Source organism: Pygocentrus nattereri, chromosome 2 (assembly GCF_015220715.1).
Source record: "Pygocentrus nattereri isolate fPygNat1 chromosome 2, fPygNat1.pri, whole genome shotgun sequence".
NCBI classification, from domain to species: Eukaryota; Metazoa; Chordata; class Actinopteri; order Characiformes; family Serrasalmidae; genus Pygocentrus; species Pygocentrus nattereri.
This window is the reverse complement of record NC_051212.1, coordinates 8,435,664-8,458,736: the sequence shown is the minus strand read 5'-3', so window position 1 is coordinate 8,458,736 and position 23,073 is coordinate 8,435,664. Positions and strand designations below refer to the sequence as shown.

The following is a 23,073-nucleotide window of genomic DNA, read 5'->3' as shown; positions in this document are numbered from 1 at the left end:
CTACATTAATGCTTCTCTTATTACAGTTTGCTCTTCAAAGTGAGATCCATGCTGCACTCCCCTTAAAATCCCAGGCTAATTACATACTAAGGCTTATTATTCAGTAACTACAGGCACTGAACTATTCTTAGCTTGTAGAAGTGTGTAGTAAAACTTTGGGCCCGCCAGCAGCCCTGGCCTGTTAAGGGGTTAAAATGAAGCATGTAATCTGGAGATGTGTTCACGGTAAAATATGAATATGAATGAACTGTAATCGTTTTCCATTTTGCCTAATGACTTTCTACGGTTGAGTGCATGTGTGTTTAATGTATGCTAGATTCTATTTGAGGTAGTTTGGACTAACGTTAAGCAGGTTAGACTATACTGCTTAGTAAAACATATTGCATAGCAATAGCCAAATAATCCACCGTAGTTACTGAGTAATACGTCTTAGGATTGATAACTGAATAATAAGACGGCAGTACAAGAGGATAACTTACTTTGGGTCAAGGGTCACATTTTCCAGTTTGAGTTGTGGAGGACGCTCCATTGACTTGTCACTCTTCATAGACACACAGCTTGGTGCTGAAGATGCAGCTCTCTGGGTCTGCAGACTAGACATGAAACAAAACCTGTACTAAATACCATTTTGAAGTCATTCAATACTAAAATGTATTTTACTCTTTTTATATGTACAGTACTGTGCGAAAGTCTTGGGCACCCAAGACACATTTTCAAACTCTATTTATTTGTCTAGTTTGTGTTTATTTGCTGAGAAAAGTGTTAATATTTGAATAAACAAAATGTATGGAAAATTAATAATGATTATTTATATATCCATCCATTTTCTAAGCCGCTTCTCCGTCAGGGTCGCGGGGGGGAGCTGGAGCCTATCCCAGCAGTCTTCGGGCGGAAGGCAGGATACACCCTGGACAGGTCGCCAGTCCATCGCAGGGCAGACACAGACAGTCACTCACACCTAGGGACAATTTAGCACACCCAATCGGCCTGACTGCATGTCTTTGGACTGTGGGAGGAAACCGGAGAACCCGGAGGAAACCCACGCAGACACGGGGAGAACATGCAACTCCACACAGAGAGGACCCCGGTCACCCGGCCGGGGAATCGAACCCAGGCCCTCCTTGCTGTGAGGCGACAGCGCTACCCACCACGCCACCGTGCCGCCCTTATATATATATATATATATATATATATATATATATATATATATATATATATATATATATATATATATATATATATATATATATATATATATATATATATATATATATATATATATATATATATATATAAAATAAACAGTGATTTTCTGGATGTTGGTGTGTTTGTTTACCCATCTCCAAGCCGCTCCTCGAGGAAGCCCAGTATCATATGTAGTTAAAAAGCAGCTCCTGGTTTGACCAATCAGTGCTCAGTAAATTGAGCTCATGATGTAATTGATGATATTAACGAGTCTCTGTGGCGGCTGTGGAGGTGTCAGGGAAAAATATGGACCCGAGAAATTCTTGTTACTGTTTACTGTTTTTATGTTTATTTGAATTATGAATGTGACTTTATTCTAACGTATATTGTGATAAACTCACTGCTGAGGTCAATTGGTTAAAAATTTGTTTAGATGCCTAAAACTTTTGCACAGTACTGTGAATACATATACACTATATATACTGTGTATATATATATATATATATATATATATATATATATATATATATATATACATATATATATATATATATGCGTTTGAGGGAGGATTGCACAAACCATGGTCATTGCGGTGAAACAAAGGCACAGCAGTAGTAAATTCAACATTAATTTCAGGCACATTATGTTATGACCACTTTGTACACCAGCCACACCAGGGCACATTTGATACTAGACCACCTCAAAAACTATCACAACTACTCAAAGACATAAAATATGTCTTGATACAGAAAAACACTGGAAAACATTATTCATTTATTACATAATCACTCTGATTGGTCAGACAGGGACCAACAGAAACAAATCATTATATTTCACTATCTAGGCGTATCTAGGCGTGCTTTTTCCCCAGCACATTCAAAAACAACAGCTGTAGTTCAGTGGCAGATGGAATAACTTTGGACTAATGCTAAGTATGTTAGACCATCATTCATCCAAAATGAACTGCACAGCAATCACCAAATCCTTAATAGTCACTGAATGTTAAGTTTTACATTTACGGCATTTGGCTGACGCGTTTATCCAGAGCGAGGAGTCTTGCCCAAGGACTCTTATTGGTATAGTGTAGGGGGCTTGCCCAGGTGGGGACTGAACCCCAGTCTCCAGGGTAGGAGGTGGAGATGTTACCCACTACACTAACCAACCCATATAAGACTAATAAATGTAGTTAAGTTATAACTAAAGTCTGGAGGGAGAAGCATTTCTGAAAGCATGGCCTCCTTCTTTCAATCTTACGCCCTATAAATTCACATCCTCACCTTCCGTTCCCGTGACGAAGTGTTCGCAATCCCCACCGCCACTCCATCTCCTCCCCATTCCTCAGTACTGCATCAGTCCTACTACTGCTATGATGGGGGATCTGGCCTTATAGCTACAGGCAGAAGCTGCCCAGAACTCCAGCCCAAGTTCTCATAGTTTCTTCCTCCTCCCTCAGTTTTCCCTCATACTACCACCACATGTTGAAGGCATGGTCTGAACTCACAAACTGAATAACAAGACAGCAGCATAAGGTCTTAACTCACTTTGGGTCTAAGGTCACAGGTTCCATCCCGAGTTGTGGAGGACGCTCCATTGACTTGTCACTCTTCATAGACACACAGCTGGGTGCTGAAGACGCAGCTTTCTGGGTCTGCAGACTAGACAAGAAACAAAACCTGTACTGAAGGCCATTTAGAAGTCATTCAACACTGAAATGTGATTTACTCTCTGGTACACATGCAGTTGAGGGATGATTGTGCAAAACATAGGAGGAGACACTGGGAATGCTGTAAATTTGCAGAACATGTTATTGAGAGACTTTAACAATGACAGTGGTCAAATCAGCTAGACCAAAGCTATGTTAACATTACAAGCCCCATCGCTCTAATCCGATCTTTTTGACTCGATGGTTCACACTCGTTTAGGTCAGCGACTCAAATCGCTCATTAATGTGACGAACCGGCTCCTGAAATGAGCCTCATGAGCTCCTCCTGCTCAGTAACGTCACGTGACTGAATCACTGCATCATCAGCACAAACTAACGAGCAGAACGAGCTTCGCTGAGAAGATCATTAACTCTGATCAGCTCTCAGCTTCATTATTAGAGCCAGACGGAGGAGAAAAAGGTGAGATGAGCTGCTTTTCCACCGTTTACAGGCTTTAACGTCTGTTCGGCGCTGTTGCCATGGTAACGCTGAATGATGGCGCACGCGTAGCGGAAAAAAAGCACATGAATTCTGATCTGAGCGTCACATTAAGGTCACATGGCCACAAATCGGTTACGTATCCGATCTAGGAACACATATGAGCGTGGTTCGGTGTCGGATTTGAAAAGATCAGATTTGCGTCCACACAGCCCTGAAAACACCAGATCTGAGTCACATTTGATTTAAAAAAAATCGGATTTGTGCCACTTCAGCCTGGTAATGTGAATGTAGCCAATGTCAAAGCCTTAGTAAATTCATTCATTTCAGTGATTTCGTGAAGTATGTAATGCACTGGATTGGAGTTATTTTATGGCTTTTTTCAGTGATTTCTACATGGGCCTTTTCTCCATGTGCTTGGTTGGTACAGCACACTGGATAACAAACCTGGCCTCCACACAGTAGACCGGGATCCAGTTCCTAGCTTGGACAGGCTTACTACACTGGGCAAAACTCTATGTTCACCTACCTCTTTAAAGTAATTACTCTGAATAAGTAAATAACAGGTATTCTAGTCATATAGGAATGGTACTCCGTATAAGGTTTTTCCATACTTGATGGCCAGCAGTATAAAGTGGTCTGGTTTAAGTCTATGCAGGCACTGTATAGTACAACTGTTCAGTGCCACTATGAGGAGGTTAAACCAAAACATTTTTAACTAAAACACATTTTTAGCACTGGTTTATTATATAAAAGTAAACCGATTTACTGGTTGGTATGCATGGGTGTATTAGAAATATTTGACTGCTTATGTCGAGGTTGGTCGGGTTTGGACTTCATACTCAAAATCTACATCGGATTCAAATCCTGCCTCCTACTTTAACAGTGCATTCCTCCCTGCTCTACTTCCCTCATCACTTTATTCTCCCTTCCATTACAAGTGCTGGTCCAAACATTATTTTACAGACGTTGAATTCTCATTGGTGAATACATTTTTTATCAAAATATTCCAGTTTTCGATTTTTTAACCAACAGTTACACTTTTTTACGTCCTTGTAACGATAGACATCCCGAAGTTTCCACACCGTTGTGCTGTAACATTATGTGAGATAAGGAGACAGATGAGACTGGATTTTTGCTTCCCTAGATAACCACACTGATAAAGTTCAAGATCAAAATCTTTGTTTAGCCACGTTTTTATAGTCAGTTTAGCTGGTTTTTACTGAATGGATAGTCCAGTTCATATTTCACTGCTTAACTGGTCCAGTTCCATTTAGTTGGGTGAGATATTTTAATGTTTTTACTGCTGTTTATATCTCAATATCAGGAAAACCAATCAGCCTGTTATCACTGCCTCTGTCTCTCAGCTCAGAGTGACTGAGGACGCTAAGCTTCTTCACCTGAATTTCACTCAGCAGTCAAAGCTACAGCCAAACAAACAAACATATATAGGGTTAACTCTGCAGAGCGTGGAACGTGCCTCAAAATTTGATAGCACGGTTTGGGTCGCTTGGGTTTGGACAAAATCTTGTTGGGCTTGGGTCGGGTTTGGACCCGGTGCTGTGTGTCAGGTCGAGTCAGGGTTGGACAGAACATTATTGGGCTGTATTAGAGTTTGGATGCCACATGCAAACAAACTGTCCTATAAAGGACCAGCAATTATGGCCTAGAGTCACTTTTTTCTGAGAGGAGGCACCTCTAGTGATGAGTTTCAAAGGCAGAGGAATACAGCATGAGGAAGTGTGCTGCTTTATACATGTGATACTTTTCTGCACCATTTCTACACAAAATCGGAGTTTTTTTCAGTTAAAGCTGCAAATAAACAACAGAAAGTTTTATAATGATAAAAATAAACAAAACAAAAAGAAAACAAAACGTTCTGATGAATTAAATGACTTTACTTGAACCCTGCTAAATAACATAACAGTACTAGAACTGACAAAAAAGTACGAGTCACCATTAACATTACAACTTACTTTGGTTCAAAGGCCGCATCTCCTCTGCTGAACTCAGGGGGCTCTAGCTTGGATGAGTGACTCTTCATGGACATACAGCTGGGCACTGGAGATGCTGACCTCTTTGACCTATGAGAGGATATTATGACTTACACAGGACTCATGTATCAGAATTCAACCACGTTGAGAACAGAAGTGGAGGCCAGCTGCATCGTCCTAAACTAAACTCAGACGGAACTGTGATCATTCACTTTGGTTCACACGGCTCATCTCCACTGCTGAAGCCAGTGGGCTTCTTCACAGACCAGTCACGTTTAACAGCCTCACTGTGTCCTGAAGATGCTGCTCTCTGTGTCTGCGAACTAAAGCCATCAAGCGAAAACATTATCAAAGCCTGTTTAGAGGTAAACATTAGTTCAGTCATTCATACGTTACAAGATGCTTTCTTTTTCCAAAACCTCATTACAGACAAAACAATTCAGAAACACAATCCATATCCCAACAACAATCAACATGCTATGAAAATAAAAACAGTGGGCTAAAAGTCTTCGATCACACTGAGAATCTGGAAGTTTTACTAAAACCGGCAAATAAATATTCATGAATCTGTAATATTTCTAGGTCACGATTATAAATTTTGGCAAATTTGTGATAACGGTTATGTTTAGGCCTTTTATACCGCTAACACTTTACTTGAAGCCTGCTACATAACACTGACATAACAGTACTACAAACATGTCATGGACAATTTCATGTACCGCCATGAGCTGTCATGCCAGATATTGTTCAGTAATATAACAGTGTCAGGTTAGTACTACCGGTAATTGTCAAGACAGATGCCATAATGTTCGATGTCAGTGTTATATAGCAGCGTATAAGATAGCGTTACCCTCATCTCTTTTATTGAAGCGTTCAAAAGGCTCTCAGATGGATTTGATCTACTCATCAGACTTTTTCATAAATGTCTGAATTCCACATATCCAAAAAATTCTAAATATATGTACATTTCAAATATATTTGTTTTCACTTAAATTATTAAACTGATAACATAGTTTGTAATGAAAAAATGTTACATTAAAAAATAATGCAAAATAGAAGACTTTTCCAACTTTTGGATGTGTATTACATCAAGACGTCTACAGTAAGGGTATTTTGTATGGATCTCTGTTTTGTTCATACGCTTGGAAATTCTCTAGTTATTTTGGACGATATCAATGGACAAAAAGCAACAATGTGACTCTGTGTGGAAAGAGTGCATACAGACTTTATTATTAACATTGCTAAAGTGTAAATTCTGAAGAACAGAGCAGCAGCACAAAGATGTTCTGCTCTATACGCATAATTACTACAGTAATTTCAATATTACTGTTATACTTAAGTGTAATGACCCACTTTGGTCCAGAAGATGCCAACTCAGCGCTGGGTGCTGGAGATATCATGCAAAAAACATTATCAAAGGGCTTTTGGATTGAGATTTTCTTGTTTGTCTAACAAACAGCTACCTATGTTTATGTTTTTTGCTTTTTATTACAAAAGGTGGGGTAAAAGTGACTAATTTGTCAAAGAACATTTCATGTTATTTCTTCCTTTTTTCTAGATTTTGGCAAAACTTTCACACAGCAAGTCCTGACCATATAATTTGCTGCCCAAAAATAGCAACTTTTCCTAAAAATCCTTTTGGACTGACACTTTATTTCAGCGTCTACTTTGTTAGACACCAATCGATTTTTATTTTCATTTTTTAAAATATACCCAGCAGCACTCAAACGAATGCATGTTCCTTTTTTCAGTTACTACATACTACAACACGATTCACCATTAACATTACACTGATATGGATCTGAACTTACTTTGGTTCAAAGGCCGCATCTCCTCTGCTGAATTCAGGGGGCTCTAGCTTGGATGAGTGACTCTTCATGGACGTACAGCTGGGCACTGGAGATGCTGACCTCTTTGACCTATGAGAGGATATTATGACTAATGTATCAGAATTCAAACACATGGAGAACAGAATTGGAGGCCCCTAACATCTTTACTGGACCCACTATATAGCTACTTACACTCATGTATAGCTATGATAACGTATTAATACCATTAGCCAACATTAAAGCTCAAATTTAGTTGAGACGTAAAAACAAGTATACAAACTTTTTTGCATGGGGGTCCTTAAGCCTTGCATGCATTATTTAACAGGCCTCGTTGATCAAATTAAAATAACATAAAACAAAGTACTTTATTTTGATATTTAAGTACATTCACAAGTAAGTACTTTTGTACTTTTACTCAGGTGGAAATACAAACAGAATACTTGTACTTTTACTCAAGATATATTTTACCAGGAGTACATCTGTGTATTCCACTACTCCACTGCTAAATTAGGCTATTGGGCAATTCTATGTGCATGTTATTTCAAACTATCCTCAACCGCTAATGTTAGACAGAAAGGTGATGCCTCACTGCGGTTCACAGGGCTCATCTCCACTGCTGTATCCAGTGGGCTCCACCATGGACCAGTCACGTTTAACAGCCTCACTGTGTGCTGAAGATGCCGCTCTCTGTGTCTGTGAACTAAAGCCATCAAGCAAAAACATTTTCAAAGCCTGTAACAGTCAAGTTAGTAAGACAGAAATAAAGACAGTGGGCTCTACAACTAAGAGACCACACTAAAAAATGGGGAATTTTAACAGTGAAACCTGGAAATAAACAACAGAAAGTTTTAAAATTATGATCATTCAAAACAAAGTAAAGTTCTGACATGTAAAATGAAAAAAAAAAAGTCATTCAGATTTTTAGCAAATTTGTGATATTGGCCTTTTATACCGGTAACATTTTACTTAAACTCTGATATAAACATTGATATAACTATACTATAAACAGCCATCAGTAATATAACACAGTCATGCTGCTTTTACCAGTAACTGTCAAGATAGATGCCATAACGTTTGATGTCAACGTAGCAGGGTATAAGATAGTGTTACCATCATCTCTTTCATTGAGGCATGCATTCAAAAGGCGCTCAGGTGGATTTGATCTACTCATCAGACCTTTTTATGAATCTGTGAAGTCCATGTCTGTCAAATGTTGTGACTAAGGCAAAAGTGGAACATAGAACCAAATACACGAAAATCTACAGTACAGGTAAATTTCAAATAAATTTGACTTCAAATATCTTGGGTCAACCATCCAGAGCAATGGACAGTCCAAAAAAGAGGTGAAGAAGAGGGTGCAGGCAGGATGGAGTGGGTGGAGACGGGTGTCAGGGCTGATGTGTGACAGAAGGTTGGCAGCAAGAGTGAAAGGGAAGGTTTACAAGACAGTAGTGCGTCCTGCTATGATGTACGGTTTGGAGACTGTGGCTCTGTCTAAAAGACAGGAGGCTGAGCTGGAGGTGGCAGAGATGAAGATGCTGAGATTTTCGTTGGGAGTGACGAGGATGGACAAGATTAGAAATGAGCAGATCAGAGGGACAGTGAAGGTGGAGCAGTTTGGAGATAAAGCCAGAGAGGCCAGGTTGAGATGGTTTGGACATGTGTTGAGGAGGAATAGTGGATATATTGGGCAAAGAATGTTGGAGATGGAGCTGCCGGGTAGAAGGAGAAGAGGTAGACCTCAGAGAAGGTTTATGGATGTAGTGAAGGTGGACATGGAGATGTGGCAAAATTCCCAGATTTGAATCCTTTTGAAAATCTGTTGGACAACCTGGAACAACGACTAAGATTCCAGGGAAGGCATCCACTAAATCTGGCCAAACAATTCTTTGAAGCAAGAGTTTGAATATTGATTTCGTCTACATTCAGAAACTTGTCCAGTCCAGCCAAACCAGCCAGCTTATTACATGCTATTAGGTATGTTTCAGTCACAGATAATTATAATAATAATAATAATAATACTGAATTTTATTTGTAACGCACTTTACATTTTAAGCAAATCTCAAAGTGCTAAACAGTAGAAGCATTTCAATGAAATCAAAGAACTACTATAAAACATCTGTACACTCCATAGGAAGATCACGGGTTATAAGTTCTGCTGAAGAGAAAGGTTTTAAGTCCTTTAACTCTCACTCGACTGTGGTGCCCTCAGATGGTCAGGGAGAGCATTCCATAAGCCAGGAGCAGCAGAACAGAAGGCCCGGTCCCCCATGGTGTGGAGTTTAGTTCTGGGGGGAGGAGGCAATTTGTGTTCATAGAACGAAGGGATCGTGATGAGGTCAGTGGGGTGAGGAGTTCTTTCAGATATGTAGGAGCATTGCCATAAATGCTCTGGTGGGTGAGGAGGGAAACCTTGTATGAGATGACGGGTTTTTTTTGTCCGGAGAGCTTATCGTTCATTCAAGAAGACAATACGTCAGCACTGAACAACAAAAACGACAATATACTATAATAAACACTACAAGATGAGGTGAACCTTTGAAGAAAAAAACAAAACACTTTACTTGACGTTCGTGGAATCCCCAACACACTCCTCCAACACGTCTGTAAACATTGCCGAAAGGCTTCTCTCAGTCAAAGGGCTGTGCAACAGAAGAAAAACGACAAAAATGTCTGTTTATTGAACGTTTCCTGCTCTGTGCTCCTGAAAAAAGCACAAGCTGGCATTCTCTGTGCACTCACTTTACTAGGGCTGGACAACAGGACAATATATATTGTAGTCATGATAAATGATGTCACCAATAAACACAATAAACAACACTACAATGAACACCGTATTTGAAATATTGAATAAAAAATAGTGAAAATTTGTGTTTTTGATATGATTTTTTAAAAAATGTGGCACTACTAGTTCTTTTCCTATCATATTTTTCCATATCACCCACCTATCACCACCACATATTACATACACCGCCTGAACTATTTCTGGTACAAGACAACTAGTAACTATGAATTGAATGAATAATCTCTCAGAGAAAACAGCTTTAATGGAGAGGAGTAAAGAAAACAGGGCAAGGTTAAGTGTGCTGTTCTATACACATCACACAAACCTCAATCTTTACATTATAAGACTTTACATTATTACAGATAAGAGCAGAGAGCCGTATCTGTAAATCCACTTGAGACCTGTATTTAAACGAGAATATTTCCCCTTATCAACTTTTTCACTGTTTCTTGTAAATACATCAATCAGGCATAACATCCTGACCACCTCCTTGTTTCTACACTCACTGTCCATTTTATCAGCTCCACTTACAGTATAGCTGCACTCTGTAGTTCTACAGTTACAGACTGTAGTCCATCTGTTTCTCTGATACTCTGTTACCCTGTTCTTCAGTGGTCAGGACCCCCATGGACCCTCACAGAGCAGGTGGATCATTCTCAACACTGCAGTAACACTGACGTGGTGGTGGTGTGTTAGTGTGTGTTGCACTGGTATGAGTGGATCAGACACACCAGTGCTGCTGCTCTGTGAGGGTCCATGGGGGTCCTGACCACTGAAGAACAGGGTAAAAGGGGGCTAACAAAGTATCAGAGAAACAGATGGACTACAGTCTGTAACTGTAGAACTATAAAGTGCAGCTATACAGTAAGTGGAGCTGATAAAACGAACAGTGAGTGTAGAAACAAGGAGGTGGTCATGATGTTATGAGTAGTACAGAGCTGCCAACCATATGCTAATGAAAACATATGGAAAGTCATTACATTTAGCCATAATTTATGAGCAGGGATTCTGAGATTCCAAACAGAAGTATCATTTTTTTGTAGATGTCCTAAACAAATGAGGGAAAGTCATTAAATAACGAGCTGAGAAAACAATGCTAAGTATATCCCTTTAAAATGGTGCTGCATCGAAATTGCAGCCAAAATTTAAAAAGAAGAAGCAACATTAACGTATCCTTTTGAAAAAATGAGTCACTTTTGCCAAGTACCCCTTTTTGGCCCACAAAGATTCCATTGGTGCTAGCCAGGAAATGTCAAACGGAAATGAATGATGGTCAGCAGGTTGTTAGAGAAACGCCGGAAATCTGGAAAGTGATTTCTGTGTGAATTTCTGTTTTAGTCATGTGGTTAGGATGCAGAAAGCATCTAGCTATTTTGTCATAACTTGATGTCATAAACTTGAACAGGCATAACATCATATCCATCTTAAAACAGGAATGCAGGACATTAGTTCTCTGATCTCCCTGCTTTAATGGACAGGAGACTGTCATGATTGGGGTTTAGATGGAGCTGCTATTGCTACTGAGCTGAGCTGCAATGAATGCCTCGTATGCATCTGCAGATTTGTACAGTTTTCCAACAGTCAGCCCTGCTGAAATATTGTTTTCTAACAAACTGCTACCCATTTATTTTGGTCTGATAAAGTTTAAACAAAAGCCTTATGTGCTAGTGGGGTAATGGTAAAAGGGAGAGTAGTTAAATAGCTATTAGTTCAAACTAATAGCTACAACGCAAAAGGCCCTGAGCATAAAATCTGCTGGCTTAAAAAAAAACACCTAAAATTCAGTTAGCAGTTATTTATGAATTGTGATGCCAAGACTGGACACTGGGTCATTACGACAGTCAGAGGATAGACACCACATTTATGACAGACACCAAAACACAACTAAAAGGTTAAAATCATGCAATCAAATAATGGTGGACTTTAAGATTTTACAATGCACTGAGTCATTTCCTAAATATATTTCAATAAAACTGTTATGAGATCAGATTTTCACATCCCTGAAAAGATACCTAGCTAGGTCAGATAAAAAACTTTTTAAAAAGTTGGGACACTGTTCAAAATGTAAATAAAACCGAATTACAATGATGGGCAAATCATTGAAACCCTATATTTCATTGAAAGTAGTACAAAGACATCATTTCAAATGTTGGAACTGAGACATTTTATTGTTTAGTGAAACATATTTGCCCATTTAGAATTTGCTGCCAACAACATGTTCCAAAAAAAGTTAGGATAGGGGCAACAAAAGGCTGGCAAGAGGAACACCAGGTGGTTGATTGGCAACAGGTTAGTAACATGATTGGGTATAAAAGAGCATCCCAGAGAGGCTGAGTCTTTCAGAAGTAAAGATGAGGAGGGGTGCAGTGCAAGACTCAATAATAACATTTCTCAATGTAAAACATTGCTTTTCATCATGTATGGTACACAATAACATTAAAAGATTGATAGAATCTGGAGAAATCTCTGTATGTAAGAGACAAGGCCAAAAATACGGTATTTGCTGGCTGTGATCTGTGGGCCCTGAGATGGCACTGCATTAAAAACATGATGCTGCAGTGGAAATCACTGCATGGGCTCAGGAACACTTCTGAAAAACACCTTATATGAAAACAGTTTGTCACTGCATCCACAAAAACAAGTTAAAACTAGAAAACGCAAAGTAAAAAACATTTATGAACAGGATCCAGAAATGCTGCCACCTTCTCTGGGCCCGAGCTCATTTAAAATGGACTGAGTTGAAGTGGAAAAGTGTCCTGTGGCCGGACAAATCAAGATTTGCCAATATTTTTCCAAAAACTATAAAATTTCTAATTTTCAACATTTCATATGTTGTCTTTGTACTATTTTCCTTTTAAAATATAGTTTACAGGGTTTGCACATCATTTCACTCAACTTTTATTTACATTCCCATTATTTACAAATGGGGTTTATAGATACATGCTCTGAATATAAAATGCAGTTAGATTTTGGTCAACAGCTTCAGAATCTTCATAACAAGTTTGATGGCTCTAGATTGAAAGTTAGGTTTCAGTGGAATTATGGAGGGCTGTAAACACAGACAGCCACTTTACTGGCTCTAGATTATATACTACACTACAGGAACAAGAACACTGATATGCATAAGAAGGATGGGAAGCAAGAGGAATAATGGATAAATGATGGAATGAAAAGCGGACGAGTACTGTGTGCCTCAGTACTCCATAGGATGTTTGGTGGTTTTGGTCTGAACGTTGTTAAAATAAGAGCAGTTTGAAAAAATCCCCATGTAAACCTAAAAGGGAAATTACATAAATTAAGGGATGGAAAAGAGAGAGGAACTCAAGTCCAAGCAACTTTGCCAAGCCAACCGAATGTTCTGAGTGAGAGTATAAGATGGAACAATGGTGGTTGGTTAGTGTAGTGGTTAACACCTCTGCCTTCTACACTGCAGACTGGGGTTCAATCCCCCACCTGGGCAAACACCCTACACTATAGCAATATGAGTCCTTGGGCAAGACTCCTAACACCACCTTGGCCTTCCTGTGTAAAATGACCAAATTGTAAGTCGCTCTGGATAAGAGCGTCAGCCAAATGCCAGAAATGTAAATGTAATGAAACAATATAGTGGAAACTCTTTAATTCTGTCACACAATGTAGAGCTAGTTATACACACTGTAGCTACACTGTAAAAACAAGTGGCGTCTTAACACAGTCTTAAAACAGTTGGTTACCAGGCTTCCTTAACACATTCTGAGTAAACTGAATGCCTACGATTAAGACGGCAGATAAATTCTTGTTCTGTTATTATTACTATTAGTCATAATATAATTAGTAGTAATTTCTAGTATTAGAAATTCAGTCCTCATTCTAAATCATTCCTTACAGCGTAAGGAAATCAGTCATATTACCTGGTGCTTCCGATGTCCCTCACACACTCATTCAGCAGCTCCCCAAACACGGCTGTAAGGCCTTTGTGAGTCAATGCGCTGTTCAACAGAAACATTACAAACATCACAAAAGGTTTTTACTAAAAAAATGCCTTTCTTTCTTAAAAACATTAATAAATCTGGCCTAAATAAGTCATTTTAAAACATGGCACTCCAATAGCACAACACTGGTGTCTTCTACAGGGTGATTCAAACAGTTTGATCCGATTTCAAAATGATTTATTTCACTTGTAAATCATTATAGAACAATGCAGTCAACTGTAAATGGTTTAAAGTGAACGTAAAGTTTGTCATTTTACAAGTGATGAATATGAACCTCCTCCAGCTGTACAGACAACGTCAACGGCATAGTCAAATTCACCCCGTACTCGATTGATCCTGTCGGGTGTCGCTGCACTCTTGACTCTTTTAGTGTGAATCCAGAGATCATCCAGTGTTGTGGAACCAATGCCGAGCGCTCCGAGTTGGAGCCCTTTGAAATCAGATTAATCTTTTTGAATCACCCGGTACGATTGGCTCCAATTTGCTATATTGGTGGTCAGCAATAATCATATGTTGTTATTACTATGCTTTACATATCATTACTGTTATTATATTTCCTGTTATAAAAGCTTGAATTATTATCGTTAATATTACTATTGTTAGTATTTATTATTGCATTTAATATTTATTAGTATAAGTAGTAGTGTTGTTATTTTATTAATCATAATAGTCAATATTACTTTTGTAACTTATCTACAGGCAGTTTGCAAGTTTTGTGTAAATATCCCCACGTAAAATCTAAGAAACTATTTTTGATAAGGTTAAGATATGACTAAAAACCTCCAAGTACATCACGCAGAATGACAAGAACATCATTTCCAAAACATGGGGCAGATGTGTCCCTTGTTGTCCTTGCTGCACTACGTGTTTGGGTGCACTTTTCTAGGAGGAGACAGGACCGTGCACAGAGCCAGGCCTCATGAACAGCGCATCCGAAAACGGAGTGAAAAACCAATTTAGAAAACCTGTAACACTTTACTGTAGGGTGCTGTTCATAAGGCTATACGACACCTACATAAGGTTGTCATTACAACTGACACAACCCTACATAACTGTTATTACATCAGACGTCATAAAAGCTACTTTAGCTGACTTTGATCAAAATTGGCAAATGTAACCTTTGTAGCGAATGATGCTAATTGGGACAAGCATTTATTAATACTTATATAAATAAATACTTACATGAGGCAGTCGTGGGCTGGAGGTTAGGGAACTGGCCCTGTGACCGGAAGGTTGCCGGTTTGATCCCCAGAGCCGACAGTCCATGACTGAGGTGTCCTTGAGCAAGACACCTAACCCCCAACTGCTCCCCGGGCGCCGTGCATAGGGCTGCCCACCACTCCGGGCAAGTGTGCTCACTGCCCCCTAGTGTGTGTGTTCACTAGTGTGTATGTGGTGTTTCACTTCCCGGATGGGATAAACGCGGAGATGGAATTTCCCCGGTTGTCGGATTAAAAAAGTATCACTTTATGTTGGTTGTCATGACAAACTTATGTAGGTGTCATGTTGCCTTATAAACAGCATCCTACAGTAATGTGTTACCAATGTATCTTCTCAAATCAATCAGAGCATCCCTGAAATACAGCCAAGTGCAAAGTGATGCATGCAATCTCGTCTATGTCAGCCTTTCATATTGCGCTCACAGCCCCTTTGTTTTCTGGCACCTGCCACTATAGCACTATAGGAGGGCCAGTTTGGTGATTCACCTGCTCCAATACACCTGACTACACTTATATGCTAATTGGCAGGTTAAGTGGGTGTGTTTAAGCAGGTAAACCTCTAAACAGTGCGTGACCAGAGTTGTGCACCCCTGGTTTAGTGGGTCATGATGACTGGTTGCTGGGCCTGTGCTGCTCTACGTGTGACGCTTTCCTACACAGCCGTTCATTCTTGACGGTACAGTAAAGCACTAAAGCTCCTAGTTTGTTTAAAAAGCACAGCTCCACTGCTGAATTGAGGGGACTCCATTCTTCAGGGACTCCTAGCTGGGAGACGAAGATGCCACTCTCATGCTCTAGCTCTGTATATTTTTAGCCAGTGAAAGAAAACTACTCACTTTGGTTCAGAGGTTCCTCCACCACCACTGGAGTTATGAGGCTCCATTACGGAGCTGAACGTCTCAGTACAACGTCACAGCTGGAGAATGGAGAAGCTGCTCTTGGGACTCTGCGAAAAAAGAGTTAGAGTGAGTTTCATCAGCAAATGTTACTTTGAAGTTTGTGCATACACCAGTCCGGCTTAAGATCATGACCACCTCCTTGTTTCCACGTTCACTGTCCATTATCTGTTTCTCTGATACTTTATTAGCCCCCTTTCACCCTGTTCTTCAGTGGTCAGGACCCCCATGGACCCTCACAGAGCAGGTACTATTTGGGTGGTGGATCGTTCTCAGCACTGCAGTAACACTGACGTGGTGGTGGTGGTGTGTTAGTGTGTGTTGTGCTGGTGCGAGTGGATCAGACACAGCAGTGCTGCTGGAGGTTTTAAACACTGTGTCCACTCACTGTCCACTCTATTAGACACTCCTACCTCGTCGGTCCACCTTGTAGATGTAAAGTCAGAGACGACAGCTCATCTGCTGCTGCACAGTTTGTGTTGGTCATCCTCTAGTCCTTCATCAGGGGTCACAGGACGCTGTGGGCTGGACATTTTTGGTTGGTGGACTATTCTCAGTCCAGCAGAGACACTGAGGTGTTTAAAAACTCCAGCAGCAGTGCCGTCTGATCCACTCAGACCAGCACAACACACACTAACACACCACCACCAAGCGTTTTGGACTCTGGAAAATGAGCGTGTAAGTTAAGTGATACTTTTTATTCCCACAAATGGGGAAATTCCACCTCCACATTTAACCCATCCGTGAAGTGAAACACCACATACACACTAGTGAATACACACACACTAGGGGCAGTGAGCACACTTGCCCGGAGCGGTGGGCAGCCCTATCCACGGCGCCCGGGGAGCAATTGGGGGTTAGGTGTCTTGCTCAAGGACACCTCAGTCATGGACTGTCAGCTCTAGGGAACAAACTGGCGCCCTTCCGGTCACAGGGCCAGCTCCCTAACCTCCAGCCCACGACTGCCCCAAAACTGTGAAAAGTAATTACGACTGTTTTTGCTCCATGAAATGATATCCCTGTAGAACACCTTTAGGTCCCGCTGGGAAACAAATGAACCTGGAATCAGTCCCAGAACACCTGTTAACACATCCGACCCCTTTACACTGCGATATGAACCCATCCCTGGAACACAGAGCACCATTAGGTACCATTAGACACCACCAGGGACCAGCAGCAACTCTTCATCCTGTGTCAGTCTCAAGGCCAACACCTGATAAGAAAACCATGAGCTTATTAATAGGTAATAACCTCATTCAGCCTTTCTGCGGGACTCTGAGGAAGCACTGTGCATAATCTACCCAGCCGTTGAGGAAGTCGTGCAGTAGAGGCAGGAAACAGGCTGAAGATCCACTTCCACCATCCCAGGCTGTGTTAGCAGGACCTCAAACCGCGCGTCCACTACAGCTGACAATGCATCACACGACTCTGCCTGTCCTCGATGGGCCGTCTGCGGTGTTGGTCTCCATAACAGGGCTGCGTTGGTCGCTTTGTGGGCTGGAACCCTCGCTAAGCTGCCGGGAAGTCGTGCGCGCTTGTTTTTAATCCACACGTCAGAAAAGCCACGTTTAACGCTATAAACCCACCATGCGGCGCTTACGGTGCTCCCTCGGCCCCTAACGCCGTCCGGTCCCCGGTCCTTTCGGTTTGGTGTCTGCGAGGAAGTTCCGCTGCTTTTTAGGAAAGGTCTACGGGCTCCTCTCAGGGGGCGGGGTCGTGGCGGAATCAACCAATCAAAAGGCCGATCCAACTCGCCAGCTCGACGATTCTAACCAATAGAATCGCTCGGTTGCGGTTTGAGGGTCTGAGGTTCTCTTTTCCTGTGTTCCGTAAGAAATATCGCCAAAATGTCCTTCAAGACAACTGATAAAAACATGCTGCGCTTATAAAACATAAAAAATGGAAAACATTATATGAATTATATGTAGGCGACGATAGAAACAGCTCCAAATGCCAAGAATCAGTTAAAAAAGATTGAAAACTGCATTCAGTTTCATCATTTCTGGCACCCTTTGTAAATATTGGTAAAAGCACATCTCCATGGTTAAATAGCTCACACTGTAAATATGAGAAATCTAACCTTAAATCTCGCTGTAAAATTTACTGCAACAAAATAAAACACTCATCAAAAACTCCACCTTTAACCACACCACTAAAGTCACAATGGCTGGCATCTCTGCCTTTGAAGCTTTCTAAAACATGTTACAGACCATTTCAAGAATGAGCTTTATTTTATTGTGTATGTTGTTCGGCGTACACACATAAGAAATATCTACACCACATTATGATGAAAACCAGCTGTATTAGATGCTCTGTTTTCTCTTATCCACCCACTGTAAATTCTTTTCAAAGTCTTGTTAAACCCATAATTGTTACAAACATTGTGGAACGAAACTCTTCAATTACTACTAAGCGCAACATTACTTTGCCAACATAACAACAGTAAGTCGTTTTCTGTATTGCTTGATTTAGACTGACTAGATTTGCTGCTTCTCCTGTACTGAGCCAAAATAAAAACAAGCCCAGCAGGTGGTGCACTTCAACAAAAAGCTGAAATGGCTTATTCAACAGCAAAAAGCAGTTATAAAAAGCAGGAAAGGTCTTGCTGTAGATCAGTTTTCTGTCACGAATGTGTTTGTTTTCAGGTGCATATTCCGACCTCGTGACACACCTTGAAGCCACAAATATAAAAATGTGACGTTAGCTGTCCTCAGGCTTTGTATCGCTTGTGAAAAAGCTGCTGGGCCTAATGTGGTATTTCAACACTGACAGCCCTTAAAGAGGTGAAGGGGATGAGGATCAGTGTTTGTTCTCGCTTGACACTTTACTACCAGAAGGGTATCGTGGAAAGTAAGTTTTCTAGTTTTACGCATTCCGACTAACTTTGATATTGGAAGATCCATAAGAGTTCATGACTGGATATTCAGCTAACAAGGGAAGGAAAACGGACTGAGTCTTAAAATTGGGCTGTTTCAGTGCTGTAGGCTTGAATACAGCAGCACAGAGGAACATACTATTTAAAAACAGCTTGTAATGCTGGGGAGCGATGATGAGGCGGACGCATGTGCTGAGATAAGCAAGATTTATTAGGGGTAAATCCATTCTCAGTCCAGGGTCAAGGAGCCAACACGGAGAGATCGGGGGACAGACATGACGAGAAGAATCACAGACTAAACACACAACGGAAGCCAGAAGGAACAAGACCAAACAATATAATACAAAGCAAACCAACAGGGGAAAACACTTGGCTTAAATACAGGAACAACGAGGGTAAACAAGACACAGGTGGTTAACACAGGTGAGAATAATCAAGGGCAGGGTCTGGAAACAAGGGGGCAGGACAGGGAAGAATCAAAACAAGAAAGGGTAAACACAAGCACATGGAGGACTGTGAGGGGCCAATCGTGACACAGCTAAGGGACATTGGAGTAACACGAGCTGTCCGTTCATATGAACTGATGAGCTAACAGAGCTAACAAGTTGCTTATGCTTACAAGGATTCTTTGTCTTCAGCTAGGGTAGGTAGCCTAGTTGGCAATTAAGCTGCACTTTCTCTGGCTTCCCAGTCACAGCCTTATCAATGTGTCCATGGCAGCACGTTCACTGTCAGGAACTTGGTAGCGAAGTGTAACACTTACTTGCAAATACAAGCAAGAATTGTTACCATGCATGCTTTCTGTAACATCCTGAGATGAAACATAGTGAACACCTGACTAATACCTAAACACTGGCACCTTGAAAGCTTAAAAGAGTATTTGAGTGCCCATGTATATCCCAAGCTAGTTTCCATTTCCAACCTAGATTACAATGCCAAGGAACACCTGGTACACCTAGTGTCAGAATCCCTGTTACAGGTAAGAATAAGCACAAAGTCCTACAGACACACTACAGGGTCTAGTGGAAAGCCTTTATATGGGTTTAGAATGGGATGTCCAGCAAGGTGTCCACATACTTTTGGCCATAGAGTGCATTCACATATGGCTAAGTACAGAGAAATGATGAGTGACATCCATCAGGCAGGCATGAACCAGGAAACTGTTTCTATTCTTCAGTTCAGGGAAAAACACAGCTTCGTTTCACTTGTCTCAGATGCTGCTGCTGCTGAACGTGACTCTCTCTGTAGTGCTGGTTCTAACACTGTTTATCTAACTGTGTGAAAATGGCCAGTATCAGTTCACTGGACCAGGACCAGCTCAGCTGTCCAGTCTGCCTGGATGTGCTGAATAATCCAGTCCCCACTGCCTGTGGACACAGTTTCTGTCTGGACTGTATTACAGGCTGCTGGGATCAGGAGGATCAGAAGGGAACCTACAGCTGCCCTCAGTGCAGACACTCCCTCACCCCGAGACCTGTTCTACACCAGAATGTGATGATTGCTGAAGTGATGGAGAAGCTGAAGATAACGATGGCTCTCAGATCTGTCGCTGCTCCTGCTGCTGAAGATGTGGAGTGTGATATCTGCGCCGGACAGATGCACAAAGCTGTCAGGTCCTGTCTGGTGTGTCTGGCCTCTTACTGTGAAACTCACCTGCAGCCTCACTACGGATCTCCTGCCTTTAGGAAGCACAAGCTGGTCGGAGCGCCCAGACGACTCCAGGAGCAGATCTGCTCTGAGCATGAGAAGCTGTACACTTTGACAAAGCAGACATAGCAGTGCTGCTGGGGTGTTATAAATGGCTACATTAGATGACTGTATAAAATAAACTATATTTCCAAAGGTATTCACTTGTCTGTCTTCACATGCATATGAACTTGAATGACATCCAATTCTTAATCCATAGGGTTTAATATGATGTCGGTCCACCCTTTGCAACCGCCAATCCCAGACTTGTCCATCGGATTTCCAGACGGAGAAGCGTGATTGGTCACTCCGGAGAACACGTCTCCACTGCTCTAGAGTCCAGTGGCGGCGCTTTACACCACTGCATTCGATGCTTTGCATTGCACTTGGTGATGTAAGTCTTGGATGCAGCTGCTCGGCCATGGAAACCCATTCAATGAAGCTCTCTACACTGTTCTTGAGCTGATCTGAAGGCCACATGAAGTTTGGAGGTCTGTAGTGATTGACTCTGCAGAAAGTTGGTGACCTCTGCGCACTACGCCCCTCAGCATCCGCTGACCGCTCTGTCATTTTACATGGCCGACCACTTCGTGGCTGAGTTGCTGTCGTTCCCAATTGCTTCCACTTTGTTATAACACCACTGACAGTTGACTGTGGAATATTTAGTAGTGAGGAAATTTCAGAACTGGACTTGTTGCCCAGGTGGCGTCCGATCACGGTACCACGCTGGAACTCACTGAGCTCCTGAGAGCGACCCATTCTTTCACTAATGTCTGTAGAAGCAGTCTGCAGGTCTAGGGGCTCGGCTTTATACACTTCAATTCAGCAAACAGGATGTGCTTTCAAATGCTTTACAGGCATGCTGTAACAAAACCACATTCAGGTTAATCTGGCAAATAAGGAAGAGATTTAGGAACCTAAAGAGTAGCAGTCTTTCATCTCCAGGAAATTAATTCCCTAAAATAAGCGTGTAAAGTTGTGCTGTTGTGCTTTATTGTGGACCAAACGTATGAAAACTCACCTGAGATAAATTTAGGAATCATTGGTTGATTATGTCCAAGTTCTCATTGTATTGTGCTTCTTTGTTCACAATCTCACCACCAAACTTTTATCGAGTGATTCAAAGAACCACAAATTCTGATATCTAAAAAATTAAATGGACTAGTCTTATTCAGCTATTGTCAATTAACAATTAATATGATTTTTATTGGGTTTCACTTGTCAAATTTCTACTTCAATTGTCAAAACTTATAACCAGCAGCCACAGGGGCAGTCGTGGGCTGGAGGTTAGGGAACTGGCCCTGTGACTGGAAGGTTGCCTGTTCGATCCCTAGTGCTGACAGTCCATGACTGAGGTGTCCTTGAGCAAGACACCTGACCCCCAACTGCTCCCTGGGTGCTGTGAATAGGGCTGCCCACCGCTCACTGCCCCCTAGTGTGTATGTGGTGTTTCACTTCACAGATGGGTTAAATGTGGAGGTGGAATTTCCCCGGTTGTGGGATTAAAAAAGTATCCCTTACCCTCACTCATAGTCTTAATATAAATGCCTCGCTGGTGGTGAAGCTTCTTGTTGGTTTTGGTTAAATGTTTTAGCTCTTACACTAATCAGGCATAACATTATGACCACCTCCTCCTCTGTATCTGATCCACTCAGACCAGCACAGCACACACTAATACACCACCACTACGTCAGTGTTACTGCAGGGCTGAGAATGATCCACCACCCAAATAGTACCTGCTCTGTGAGGGTCCGTGGGGGTCCCGACCACTGAAGAACAGGGTAACAGAGTATCAGAGAAACAGATGGACTACAGTCTGTAACTGTAGAACTACAGAGTGCAGCTATACAGTAAGTGGAGCTGATAAGATGGACAGTGAGCATAGAAACACGGAGGTGGTCAGGATGTTATGCCTGATCGGTGTATTTCTCCACATAAATGTTTGCTTGTGTCATACTAAACTATGTCACACTATGTCTTACTAAAAGTTAAGATTGAATGTACTGTACATTTTTTTTCCTGTACTACTGTAATATATACTTTACTCACTTACCGAATTACATGCTTAAAACAAGGTTTCAGAAATGAGCACTTTGTCACATTTCTTAAAAGAACGATAAGTTTAGCCAAAAAAGTGAAAATCTTATACCACAATTATAACAATGTGGTGTGAGAGCTTCCTCCAGCAGTGGTAGAACTGTTTACTCAAATTCTAATCTAAACATCTAAGGAACATGAGTGTTTAGGTTCTGGCCTCAGAAACACACCTGGAATTCAAGATGGTCTCAACTGGTTCATGCTGATCACCCACCAGTGGCCAAGACAGGCCTGGTGGCAGGATTAATAAGGCAAGGGGGTGGAATTAATGCCTGAGGGTGCCTGATTTATTCCCCAGTGAATCGCGGACAATAGGCTTGTCAGTCTGTAAGAGGTATCAACAGATATCAGTTCATTTTCTACAGCATTACTGTTACAACACAACGCTGGAGAA

The 23,073-nt window shown here is 41.3% G+C and overlaps 1 protein-coding gene across 2 annotated transcripts in view; it reads right to left on the bottom strand.

Moving 5' to 3' along the window:
- LOC108412011 (NACHT, LRR and PYD domains-containing protein 12-like) overlaps positions 1 to 17,713 on the bottom strand; it is a 31,068-nt gene extending 13,355 nt beyond the window's left edge. The window contains exons 1-9 of one of the 2 annotated variants that reach the window (XM_017683851.2): positions 17,608 to 17,713; positions 15,962 to 16,071; positions 13,825 to 13,902; positions 9,714 to 9,791; positions 7,739 to 7,849; positions 7,132 to 7,239; positions 5,303 to 5,410; positions 2,727 to 2,840; positions 480 to 593 (exon numbers count right to left, since the gene is read on the bottom strand). In XM_017683851.2, the coding sequence (XP_017539340.2) occupies positions 480 to 593; positions 2,727 to 2,840; positions 5,303 to 5,410; positions 7,132 to 7,239; positions 7,739 to 7,849; positions 9,714 to 9,791; positions 13,825 to 13,902; positions 15,962 to 16,008 (758 nt within the window). In that variant the 5' untranslated portion in view covers positions 16,009 to 16,071; positions 17,608 to 17,713. The other variant, XM_037533766.1, reaches the window with a different exon arrangement.
- Positions 17,714 to 23,073: the final 5,360 nt, after the last annotated feature.